Here is a 12,953-nt window from a genome sequence, read left to right on the forward strand (position 1 = left end):
GTTCAGTACACCAGGTTCTTCATCAGATGTAGAGACCTATGAGGATGATGATGATGATGATGATGGTGGTGACAGTGACACATCAGGAGTGGAAAGTCTGGGTGTGACAGAGTATGTTCAGCAGTCTTCTTATGAGATACTTGATTAGTCTTTATAGGGTAAACTGGTTGGGAGCATGATTCCCTTTTTTGGATAAAAGTATCTGCTAAATGCATGAATGTAACTGGGTCTGTTCTTAGATCTTCATCTGCTGCTGCTGAGCCCTCAGGATGCAACAGAAATAACAGTTTAGACTGTTTATCTGTTGATTTAAATTAATGACACATTATCTGCATTTTCCTTGATCTTTTAAAATAACTGATTTCATTTTACTGTAACTTTCAAATCTGTCCAAAAAAGGCCATCTGTTGAAAAACCAAACCTCTGCCCTGCATTACCCTTTAAAGAATAACAATATTAGAAACAAGTTGAGATTTATTTTAAAACAGTGGAATATCACTATTTAAAAATAAATTATGAATGATTTGGTACAACTTGTAAAAAAATGAAAATGTGTATCTTTTAAGACAATACCTCACAATGTTAAATATTCGTCCATGGGTGATGCCTGTTCTTTCTTTCGCGCTTATTTCAGCAGCGGGACATATTTGTTTATTCAGATGGAGTTCTGCGAGGGAGGAACACTGACTGATTGGATACAGGCGAGGAATGATCTGAAAAAACAGAGAACCATGATGGAAATCCATAAAATATTTTATGAAATTATCACTGGAGTGGAATTCATCCATGCAAAGAATCTCATCCACAGAGACTTGAAGGTGCTGTATTTAATTTTATTTACTGGTTTTGCCTTTTTCGGGATATTTACCCATGTGTTCTCTCCCTTTAGCCTGATAACATACTGTTTGGAGCTGAAGGCAAAGTGAAGATCGGAGACTTTGGGCTGGTGACCGATCAGAATGGTGACCCTATAGAGAGGTCAAACAGTGGAACACCAACTTACATGAGTCCTGAACAGGTAATGCATTTCTATTGCTTGACAGCTTAGGGTCCTTTATAGCTCATAAATAACCCTAGAACCACATTTACAATTTTAGATTTTACAGTTATATTTTTAAAAATGAATTTTGTGTATTGTATTTGGAAAACATTGAATGGATTAATAAATGAGAAAATATATAAATAACACTGTTTACTTCAGGAAAATAAGAGGACTTATGATGAAAAAACAGACATTTTTCCCCTTGGACTCATTTGGTTTGAGATGCTCTGGAAAATATCTACTGGTACGGAAAGAGCAAAGGTCAGTAGAATTTGATGATAGTCATAAGTCTATACAGATATTTACAAAAAAAAAATGTATGTTTAATACATTCACTCTGTCTTGCCACTGCAGCTGTGGGAAGACCTGAAAAATCGAAGGTTTCCAAAAGGTTTCAGCCAGAGTTATCCAAATGAGGTCAGGAACTTGATTTGACCTTCAGATAAATATTGATTGGACTGAGTTTAGCCTATAACTTTATGTTGTTGTTTTCAGAGTAAATTCATCGTGAAGATGCTGTCGAATTCACCAGAGCACAGACCACATGCAAAAGACATGAAAGAAACACTGAAGAAGTTTTTCTCTCTGGATCCGAATCTGTTAAGCCAGAAAACTGTCTGAGATTTTTGTGTATTGAAACTGTCTCAGCAGTTAATTATGTCCTTTCAAAATAATGAATTTACACACAGAGCACAACTGACAGGTTACAACGTTTCGATGATTTCATGGATTTGTTCATGATTTAATGATAAACTATTTAATGATCTCTGATTAAGGTGATAATATAAACTCATGATTTGTAAACTTCGGGGAGTGATTTTTCTAAACAAAGTATGAGAATAACTTCTGAAGGATCTAAGGATCCTCAATGCAGCCTGCAGGTGTTTTGCTTCAAGAGAGCAACCATACATTTGTTTTGTTTTACATTCTTTCTCTTATATTAATTTGTTCATAATCATTTTAATAATTTAATCATATAATAATTTTGAATAATTTAAATACTAATTTCATTTATTTATAAACTGATTAATTATGTAATCACGAAGGTGCAAAAGCACCTATTGTATCCGTTAGCATTAGTATCCTTCCGTATGTTCCTCCATTGTGTCTATGGCATAGAACAGCTTGCGGGAATGTTGTGATATTTGGCACACTGATAGAGGACAGTGAAAAAAGTCACCATAGCAAATTTGGAGTCTCTAACTCAAACTCTCTAGCGCCACCACTTGTTCAAAGTTTCACTCATGTATATGCTAATAACTTTTAAATGTAAGACACAGAAGGAATTTTCTGTTTTCCTCTGATTCCTTGGCTCATGCCAAGTCGAATGGACCCAAAAATTAAAAAAAAATGTAAGGCATAGTTTTTTTAGCTATTTTTAATTGTTTGTAAAACCTACTTTTTCGAACTCGTCCTAGACGGTTTGCATGATTTTCACCAAAAAAGCATACAGAAACGGTTATGAGGCTATATATTCGCAGCGGTTTATCGCGGTTTATCGCATTTAGACCAAACTCAGTGTGTGTTATAACAAGCATGACCTGAGGCTACCTGCAGTGTTTCAGCACAGTGCCACCTAGTGGTCAGGAGATAAAAATAAATGACCATTTTTATTTATGTCTTCTGAATATATTCATCGCCACCTATTGGTCAAAAGTGATAAGCCAATAATTAATATTACTAGTGGTTCTATTTATGATTTATCAGCCATTTTGACTGAAATAATAGTAAAATGGTTTTGACTCAATGACTCATTCCCGCAGTTGGTCTGAAGCTTGCTTTTGTAGTGCTTGGCTCCATAATTACTGCTTGCAGCTCTATTTATATTGTTTTTTATATTACTGTTTTCATTGTTGTTTAATCTTATGACTCTGTACTTTTAAATGGCTGTTTGTCTTTATGAATAAGAGGTAAGTGGGAATGTTTAAGGAATCTCATGGGTTTATGGAATGTTGTTGTGAAGCAGTTTGATGTAAAGCTACTTGTTTGACTAGTGTTTATCAGACGAAGTCTAAGCATTGAGACGTGCAGCTAAGATTATTCAATAAACTCTGCTCCTTTTTACAATCATCACTTAGTCTCCTGCTTCTGCTCTTCACTGGCTTTGCTCAGTCAATTTCTTGACTGATAGAACACTGTTAATACAGTTTTGGGTAACAGACAAGACCACCTTTTAACAGCTTTTGAGAATTAGATATCAGGATCAGGCATCCAGGGCTGGATCAGATATTCCTGGCATTAAGGGTTGTTCTAACAATTTCAGATTTATTCTATTAGATTTATTAGAGTAGTGTAAATGACAGGTCTAACCATAGCAAAAGTTCTGCGTTATAAATTTACTGAAATGAATGAACTTTTCCACAACATTCTAATGTATTGAGAATCACTTGTAGTATCATAGCTAACATCTAAGAATTCATCTACTCTCCTCGCAAAACCTGAAGAGATTGCTAAAAAGTTTGGTGAGTCCCTGCATAAAAATACATATACATTTACAGATGATCAGGAAATAAAATGTTTTTTTGGATAGTATGCAGTTACCACAATTAACAGAATATGAGTTCAGAATTAGATAAACCAATTACGGAATAGGAGATTTTGGAGATAATTCAGAGACTTACAATTAACAGCGCAATCACTTGCATGTTTTCCATGGATACGCCATCATTTTGCTCATAAGGTAAGAGTCATTAATCATTCGTAACTGTAAAGGGTCTACTTTAATTTTAGTTCACTCAGAATATCAACAAAACATTGTGCTTTTATAAAATAAAGAATACAAACATGATGTGCTTTTTGCCATCTGGTCTTGAATAGGTGCGCTTCAAAAAAATACAATAAAATATAAAAAACGATAACTTTCTTTATAATCATAATCTGTAGCTATAGATGGAATCAAAACTTTTGATGCTCTGCATGGTCACCTGTATGCTAATGCGGTTGTATATGCGTTGCGTAGGTGATGTATACTATTTATAATAGCCTACAAACATTATAACAGTATTTCAGACAGTAGCCTATGTGTGCTCTGTGAGTATATGAGCACAATAAAAGGAGTAACAACAATCCAAAAACAAAGCAGAGGGTCTAAAAAGGCAGACATCAATTAATTCAAAATGATAGAAACAGTCTAGGGCCATAACACAGAAATACAATAGTGAAAACGTAAACAATCAGAGATGTCAGCCAGGGAAACAACAAGATTTCAATGAGAGCGTTTGAAACGGCGACTTAAATAGTGCCATGAATGCGCATCGGGTGTGCTCTAATCAGAGTCAGGTGTGGAATCATGGGAAATGGAGTTCAGAGAAGAAAGTCAATATTCCGCTGATGGCGTCCTCTGGTGACGATCAGGGGGAACTACAGTTGCGGAATTCATTACATAGTGATTCATTACATTCTGTTGGTCCACCGGGAAAATGTATAGATGTATATAAATATAGATGTATTCTATATGTTACTGTGCCACTATATTGGTATGTTGTGTACTATATTGGTTAACTTGCGTAATAAAAGTTTATAGTGACGTTTCGAAACCTAGAGCTGGAATGGGCGTGTTAGCGCCGAGGAAAGAGAGATTGAATCGAAACTGAAAGCTAAAGGAGACTGATTTAAATACCGACGCGGATCTATAAAACCTTGGGTCTAGACCGAGCATAGAAGGTAGAAGACAACTCTCTGACAGCATCTGAACTGTATTACAAACCTTTCTGACTGAAGCAAAATGCCTGTCGTCGATAGTGAAATGGAGAGAAAGATCTGTGACTTCTTGAGGCGAAATGGCAAAAGCACCGCTTTGGTAATTGCTAAAGAAATCGGAACAGATAAACGCACTGTGAACAAACATCTGTACAACCTAGAGAGATCAAAACAGGTGTTCAAAACTGACAAACAGCCTCCTGTTTGGGACCTTTTGGAGAATAAGACTGAGATCAAACAGACAGTCAAACCAGAGCAAAAATCTCGGACGACAAGAGACACGAGTGAAGAGAAAGATGTTGAGGATCTGCTGATGAGGTCAGGAGGTTTAAAAGCCCATCAGATCGCCACAGACCTGGGACAGTCAAGACAAACCATTAACAAACAGCTGTACAGTATGGAGGAGAAGGGAAAAGTTAAGAGGTGTAGCAAAAGCAAGTTGTGGTCTCTGAATGAGGAGTGGAGCGATGATAGTTTCAGCCAAGAGAGGTTTGTGTTATAAGCTACTGACTATTCTGTGTTTTTAATTTGGTGCCAGTGTTGGAGAATAACTAAAAATGATTTGTTATTGATCAGTTCCAGTTCCTGTCCCAGTGATCATGGATTAGACTCAATTTCAGGGTAAGCATACTGGACCTGACAGAAATATCTTGTTAATTCAGAAACAATGAAGAAGTTTTTCTCTCTGGATCAGAATATATATATATTCAGAAAAAGCATAGTGATTTAATTGTCTATTAACATGTATGTGTCATCTATAGATTGCAGAATTTTAAAGTGATTGCAGAACTTGGTGAAGGAGGCTTTGGCTGTGTTTATAAAGTAAAACATATATATGATCGCAAGATCTACGCTGTAAAGAGGGTCAACTTTACCAGGTAAGTTTATACGAGTCAAAAGAACATATCTAATTTTAAAAAGAACATTTGTCATGATTATGAGGCAAAAAAAAAAAAAAAAAAAAAAATATATATATATATAATGTTATTCATTCATTCATTTTATTCATTGTTTTTATTTGTTTTAGTCAGTCATTCAAATATTCATTCATTCATTATTCATTTATTTTAATTTTAAAAAAAAATCTTACATTGAAATATGTACTTTTTGTCCATTCATCATTTTTTATTATTTTATTCATTTATTGATTTTGAAAACAGGAGAGCTGATTCTGAGGTGATGACATTGGCCCGACTAGAGCACCCAAACATAGTGCGTTACATCACATGCTGGACAGATTCTGAAGACTGGACGTCAAACCAAGAAAAAAAACAAGTGTCCAAGTAAGCAAGTCTCCTGCACTTTTGATAAAACATTCAGTGCTTCTCAATAGTGAAGTTTGTGTTTTTTATGTTCAGCACTTCATCAGATGTAGTGACCTTTGACAGAGACGGCTGTGAAGAGAATGATGAAGATGAAGTTGATGATGAAGATGATGTGACATCAGGAATGGAAAGTCTGAGTATAACAGAGTATGTCTAGCATTCCTCTTATGACACGTTTTTTTTTTTTTGCTCCTATACAGGTGTTTCTCAATACATCAGAATGTCACGGAAAAAATCATTTATTTCAGTAAATCAGGGTATTAAATAAATTCAATACACACAGACTGAAGTAGTTTAAGTCTTTGGTACTTTTGATTGTGATGATTTTGGCTCACATTTAACAAAAACCCACCAATCCACGATCTCAACAATTTAGAATGTGGTGACATACCAATCAGCTCAACCCAAAACTCAAAACATCTGCAAAGGATTCCTGAGCCTTCAAAATGGTCTCTGACAATCATTGACAATCCTTCACAAGGAGTGTACTTCACAAACATTCATTGCCAGTAAACTGGCTTTTCACAGAGTGCTGTATCAAAGCATGTCAACAGAAAGTTGAGTGGAAGAAAAAGATGAGAGCAAGTTTTGTATTTCATTTGGAAACCAAGGTCGTAGAGTCTGGAGAAAGGGTGGAGAAGCTCATATCCCAAGTTGCTTGAAGTCCAGTGTTAAGTTTCCACAGTCTGTGATGATTTGGGGTCAATGTCATCTGCTGGTGTTGGTCCATTGTGTTTATTAAAAACCAAAGTCACTGCATCTGTTTACCAAGAAATATTGGAGCACTTCATGCTTCCTTCTTCTGACAAGCTTTTTGAAGATGCTAATTTAATTTTCCAGCAGGATTTGGCACCTGTCCACACTGCCAAAAGCACCAAAGTTGGTTAAATGCCATGGTGTTGGTGTGCTTGACTGACCAGCAAACTCCCCAGACCTGAACCCAACAGAGAATCTGTGAGGTATTGTCAAGAGGAAGATGAGGAACAAGAGACCAAACAATGCTGATGAGCTGAAGGCCAGTGTCAAAGAAACCTGCTTCCAGACCACCTCAGCAGAGCCACAAACTGATCACCTCCACGCCACGCCGAATTGAGGCAGTAATTTAAGAAAAAGCAGACCCTACCGTATTGAGTACATGTAAAGTAAATTAACATACTTTCCAGAAGACCAGCAATTCACTAAAAATATTTTTTTTTTTTTTATTGGTCTTATGAAGTATTCTAATTTGTTGAGAGTGAATAGGTGGGTTTTTGTTAAATGTGAGCCAAAATCATCACAATGAAAAGAACCAAAGACTTAAACTACTTCAGTCTGTGAGCATTAAATTAATTTAATACACAAGTTTCACAATTTGAGTTGAATTACTAACACAAAATGTACTCTTTCACGACATTCAAATTCATTGAGAAGCACCTGTATTAGCTCCTTTTAGGGTAATGTAGTATTACAGTGTGTCAACTGATCGTGTTTTTTAGCTCTAAGTAGTTTGTCTCTTTGGTTAAAAGTGTCTGCATGAATGTAAATGTAATTGTGTCTGTTCTCAGATCAGCATCCGCTGCTGCTGAAGCCTCAGGAGACAACCGAAGTGACAGGTTAGACTCTTCAGATCACTGACTTTACTTGTTTAATTGAAACTAATTACATAACAACTGTACCATTCGAAGGGGTCTTGTAATGAGCAATCAAAATTTCTTTGCTCTCAGAAATGGAAAGATTTTATTTTACTTTAAATTTTACAGTACCTCAGTTCAAGGACCAGATAAAAGAGTGGAAAATCATCATACACATCTTCTAGAGAAACACAAAATGATGATATTAAATGTTTGATTTGAAAAACAATATGTGCATTGCAATGTTAAATATTAACCCATGTGACTCTCTCTTATTTCAGCAGCGGGACATATTTGTTTATTCAGATGGAGTTCTGCGAGGGAGGAACACTGACTGATTGGATAAAGGAGAGAAATCAGATGGAAAAACAGAGAAACATAGTGGAAATCCATCAGATATTTTATGAGATTATCACTGGAGTGGAATACATCCATGCAAACAATCTCATCCACAGAGACTTGAAGGTATTTCACTTTTGTTCCTGGGAGGCAACTTAACTTGTGTTTAAACAAATAAGCATTTTACCCATTATCATGTCTTTTAGCCTGATAACATACTGTTTGGAGCTGAAGGCAAAGTGAAGATCGGAGACTTTGGGCTGGTGGCGGCTCAGACCGATCAGAATGGTGACCCTATAGAGAGGTCAAACAGAGGAACACCAACTTACATGAGTCCTGAACAGGTAATGCATTTCTATTTTACCTGTTTTTTTATTATTTAAAAAAATGCACTAAAATAAATTCATATAATTGTTTTCCTTAGAAAAATGAGAAGAATTATGATGTAAAAACAGACATTTTTCCCCTTGGACTCGTATGGTTTGTGATGATCTGGAAAATATCTACTGGTAGTGAAAGAGTAAAGGTCAGTAGAATTTCACGACAGTCATCAGTAGTGATACTATAAGCTCAGTTATTACCCATATTTGCAAAAAAAAATAAATAAATAAATAAAGTGACAATTTAAAATGTCTTTTGCAGTGAATGGGTGCCGTCAGAATGAGAGCCCAAACAGCTGATAAAATTAAGCATCAATAAATAAAAGCATTAAGACGTTTTAACATCAAAATATCTATAATCTATAATCCATAAAAACACTTCCTCTAGTAAAAAAAAAAAGTTTTCTGCTCAAATAATAAATATAAATATTTTTGAGCTATTTTGGCTTGTAAACAGTGCTTGATCTGTGTAGATTTCTCTCCTAATTCAACTTTTTAATTGAAGGAAGTGTTATTATAGGTTATGATCTTAATGCTGGATTTGTTTCAGCTTTTGTCTTCTCCAGATGTTAAGTGATGCACTCGAGTGCGGTTGAATATTGTGATGTTTTTATCAGCTGTTTGGACTCTCATTCTGACGGCACCCATTCACTGCAGAGCTTCCATTAATGAGACACTGATGCAATGCTACATTGTTTTTTAAGTGATTTTTTCCCTGTCATTGCAGCTGTGGCCGGATCTGAGAGATCGAAGGTTTCCAGAAGGGTTCAGTGACAGTTATCCAACAGAGGTTAGGAACTTGATTTTACCTTCTGATAAATATTGATTGAACCAAGTTTAGCCTATAACTTTATCATGCTTCCTTTTCAGAGTAAATTCATCATGAAGATGCTGTCGAATTCACCAGAGCACAGACCACATGCAAAAGACATGAAAGAAAAAATGGAGAAGTTTTTCTCTCTGGATCAGAATCTGTTAAGCCAGAAAACTGTCTGAGATTTCTATGAAAAGAAACTGTTTTAGCAGTAAAATAATGAATTACCACAGAGTACTTATGACAAGCAACAGCTTTTTCATTATGATGATTTAATTGATTTATTCATGATATAATGAATTATTTAATGCTCTCTGATTAAAGTGATAAGATAAAATGTGGAACATTTTGGCGAGTGATTTTATAAAAAAAAAAATGATGTGAAATAACTTTCAGATCTCTACTAGATTTCTTCTAGTATATTTTAAATATTTAAAAAGTTTCGAAAGTTCAGTCTCATTCTGTTTTCATCATAAAAAATACATTGTATTGATGATATGAGGCTTTTTTTAATGTCACAATGTTAGCTGCATAAAGTGAATATGATTTACATCTTAAATGTAATTGCAACTAAAAGATAATCAAAGTTGCATTTACAGTCGAAATGCAATATAATGATATGTGAAAACGTGCTTGCTGGGAAGATTGCTGCTTGTCAAATATACTGTTTATGCTGGGTGCAGTGAAAAGAAAAAAGAAAATGTGTCATTAATATCAACACCATGTGTTCTGATATTAGATCAAATAAACTCACATCTGTAAGAAACTGTTACTTTTTTACACGGACATAAAAGCAACCATAGATTTATATTTTAATTGTATTTCAATTCTTAATTTGGAAGGATGTTTACATTTTGCCTTGAAAAACGAAACATTGGGCTTTTTTTAATAAAATGTAAAAAAAAAAAAAAATCCTGGATTTTTTTTTGTTTTTGTTTTTTTTTACTATCTTTTAAATTGTTTTAATTGCTAATCGTTGTATTTTTTTCTGTTTTGTTCTCAGTATTACTATTTATTTATTAATTGCTAGTTTGTTTGTTTATAAATTCAAAGATTTATTTCTTAATGACATCATCCTCCAGGAAGTGACATCATTTTGGAGGGAAAAGCAAGTAAATCTAAGTGTGTATTCACGATAAGTCAGATGAATTCTGTGATGTTGTTTTATCAGATGGTTTGTTTCACTCCGAAGCAGCCCAACCTGACTGAAAATATCAAGATTAATGTTTCGTGTTCTTATGTAAGTAACTTTAGCTCTTTATTTACATCCCCTTACACAAAAATAATGAGGTACTTGCTCAAACTCTTACACAAGCTTAATCATTTGCACGTATATCCTGTACACAAGCATTTAAATAATTGGCTACGAAAGCTTCAAGTGTTTTAAATGATTTGTTTCCCTCTCATCTCAACACAGGGCAGGGTGTAAGTGCTCGTCTAGTCCTCTAGGTGTCGCTGTCAAGGCATTACTAGAGCTAAAATACAGTAAATAGCCAACTGAAACATCTTATTATTGATGTGAACGTTTTAGAATAGCAGTTTTGGATTTACAGTACAAGGGGGAACATGTGTTTTGTGTGTTAAACATTACTGCAAGAGACCAGGTGTTTTTCTGTAGCATGAATACAAAATGTTTTAAGTTGCCATATGCTTTATAAGTATATTAACAACACTGAAATTTGTCATTAAATTCCAACATGACATAAAACATTAAAAAAGCATGGATAAAGAAAAAAGATAAATATAGACACTTACACATTTAGCCAAGTCTTTTCATGGAAAAGTGCAACATGAACATTTGTCAGAATTTGTCTTGTGGTGCTCCTTCAAAGAAAGAAAGTAATTTGTATTTGGAACGTGAAGGTGAGCAAATTATGAGAAATATCTCTTGTAAGACCATTTATTTAATTAATTTTTTTCAAATTGGTTGCCTGGAAATACTTTATAATATTTATTAGTGCTGTCAAACGATTAATTGCATCCAAAATATTTATATATATATATATATATATATATATATATATATATATATATATGTGTGTGTGTGTGTGTGTGTGTGTGTGTGTGTGTGTGTGTGTGTGTGTACTGTGTATATTTGGAAAATATTTGCATGTATTAATTCATATAATTTATGTTATATAAAAATATATTATCATTATTTTTGATGTGATGTGATTATTCACAATTAATCTTTTGACAGCACTAGTATTTCGATTTGAGTTTATGTATGTAGGAGTAACACTTGCCAGCTGTGATCGCACACGTCACTATAAGCCCAAATACTCTGTTGTACGTCTGAATGAATGGAGGCATTAAACACAAGCAGATGCAAAACAACACTCTTTTATAATGGATGAGCAGTTACAGTGTGCGTCTAAAGAAAAAGATATGAATGAGTGTATTATAGGCAAGAACAAAATCACTGTTTATTTTAGTAGAGAGCACATGCTTCTTAAAGGAATAGTTCACCAAAAAATGCAAATACTGTATAATCACCCTCAGGTCATCCAAGATGAGTTTGTTTCTTCATCAGGTTTGGAGAAATGTAGCATTGCATCAGTGTCTCATCAATGGATGCTCTGCAGTGAATGGGTGCCGTCAGAATGAGAGTCCAAAGAGCTGATAAAAACATCACAATAATAATCCACAGCACTACAGTCTATCAGTTCACATCTGGAGAAGACTAAAGACCATCATTAAGACATTTTAACTTCAAACCGTTACTTCCAGGAAGCTTTATTATGGATTATGGACTTGTATTTTTGCTTTGTTTCAGTTTTTGTCTTATCCAGATGTTAACTGATGGACTGGAGTGCTGTGGATTATTATTGTGATGTTTTTATTAGCTGTTTGGACTCTCATTCTGACGGCACCCATTCACTGCAGGGCATCCATTGATGAGACACTGATGCAATGCAAATGTAATGTAATCAAATGCATCTGCTCTTGATTTAAAGTGATCTCAATGTCTTTAATATAGAGAATTTTTATTAATGTAGAAAACAAAGTCAGACAAAGTGCAAAAGCTACAAACTGTACAGTCAAACACTAAAAAGGCATTTATAAAAAACAGTGGACAACAAACCAAACCCCTTCAATCACTTCTCAACATTTGAAAATATATACTTTAATTTTTTTTGGTCTATAGTGATCATTCTGTTAATGCATTATATTGCAGTTGTCTATTTTTTAAAAAGTCTCAAAAAATAAACATTTTTAATGGGAGAGTGTCAAAAACAGTTTCACAGTTCAGGCCAAGTAAATATGAAATGAATTATTTCCTTCATCTGGTTTTGTTAAACAGGTATGTGTCCGAATCTGAACAGAACTGAAATGAAGATAATGATTTTGTTTATGGAGCAGCAATACAAAAACTGCAACAAAAACTATGTTTCACACAGAGGAAAGTTAGCATACTTTTCTAGTATACTTAATATATTAATTAATATATATTCTTCTGTATATAATTGACAGTGCAAACTCAGAAATATAGCTTTTACAAAATAATTCAGAAAAGTTTTGTACATCTAAAAGGAGAACTACTGACCTACAAGTTTTAAGAAATGAACAACGAACGAACAGCCACATTTTCGGCGGAATTGATTCTGGAAATATTTTCACCATTCATTTTCTCCATAGGAATTTATTTCAATTTGTGTTTGAAGATGAAATTATATTTATTGCTCTAATGAGGCAATGTGCTTCTCTTCCCAGAATTTACTTGTTTTTGTACAAGAAAGCATA

The 12,953-nt window shown here is 34.3% G+C and overlaps 2 protein-coding genes across 5 annotated transcripts in view; both read left to right on the top strand.

Annotated features, from left to right (window-relative positions):
* Positions 1-9,582, top strand: part of LOC113056626 (interferon-induced, double-stranded RNA-activated protein kinase-like) — a 31,933-nt gene extending 22,351 nt beyond the window's left edge. For 3 of the 4 annotated variants that reach the window (XM_026223403.1, XM_026223400.1, XM_026223402.1), the window contains 6 exons: positions 7-111; positions 635-818; positions 890-1,018; positions 1,202-1,303; positions 1,397-1,459; positions 1,538-3,115. In XM_026223403.1, the coding sequence (XP_026079188.1) occupies positions 7-111; positions 635-818; positions 890-1,018; positions 1,202-1,303; positions 1,397-1,459; positions 1,538-1,663 (709 nt within the window). In that variant the 3' untranslated portion in view covers positions 1,664-3,115. Of the gene's footprint in view, positions 1-6; positions 112-634; positions 819-889; positions 1,019-1,201; positions 1,304-1,396; positions 1,460-1,537; positions 3,116-9,265; positions 9,421-9,545 lie in introns of those variants that run through there. The other variant, XM_026223401.1, reaches the window with a different exon arrangement.
* pkz (protein kinase containing Z-DNA binding domains) lies at positions 4,603-6,028 on the top strand. Its single transcript, XM_026223404.1, has 4 exons — positions 4,603-5,230; positions 5,318-5,362; positions 5,503-5,619; positions 5,902-6,028. Exons 1-4 carry the CDS (start codon positions 4,767-4,769, stop codon positions 6,026-6,028), a joined length of 753 nt encoding a protein of 250 aa, XP_026079189.1. The 5' UTR covers positions 4,603-4,766.
* Positions 9,583-12,953: the final 3,371 nt, after the last annotated feature.

The sequence above is a fragment of the Carassius auratus genome, chromosome 38 (assembly GCF_003368295.1).
Source record: "Carassius auratus strain Wakin chromosome 38, ASM336829v1, whole genome shotgun sequence".
Lineage (NCBI taxonomy): Eukaryota > Metazoa > Chordata > Actinopteri > Cypriniformes > Cyprinidae > Carassius > Carassius auratus.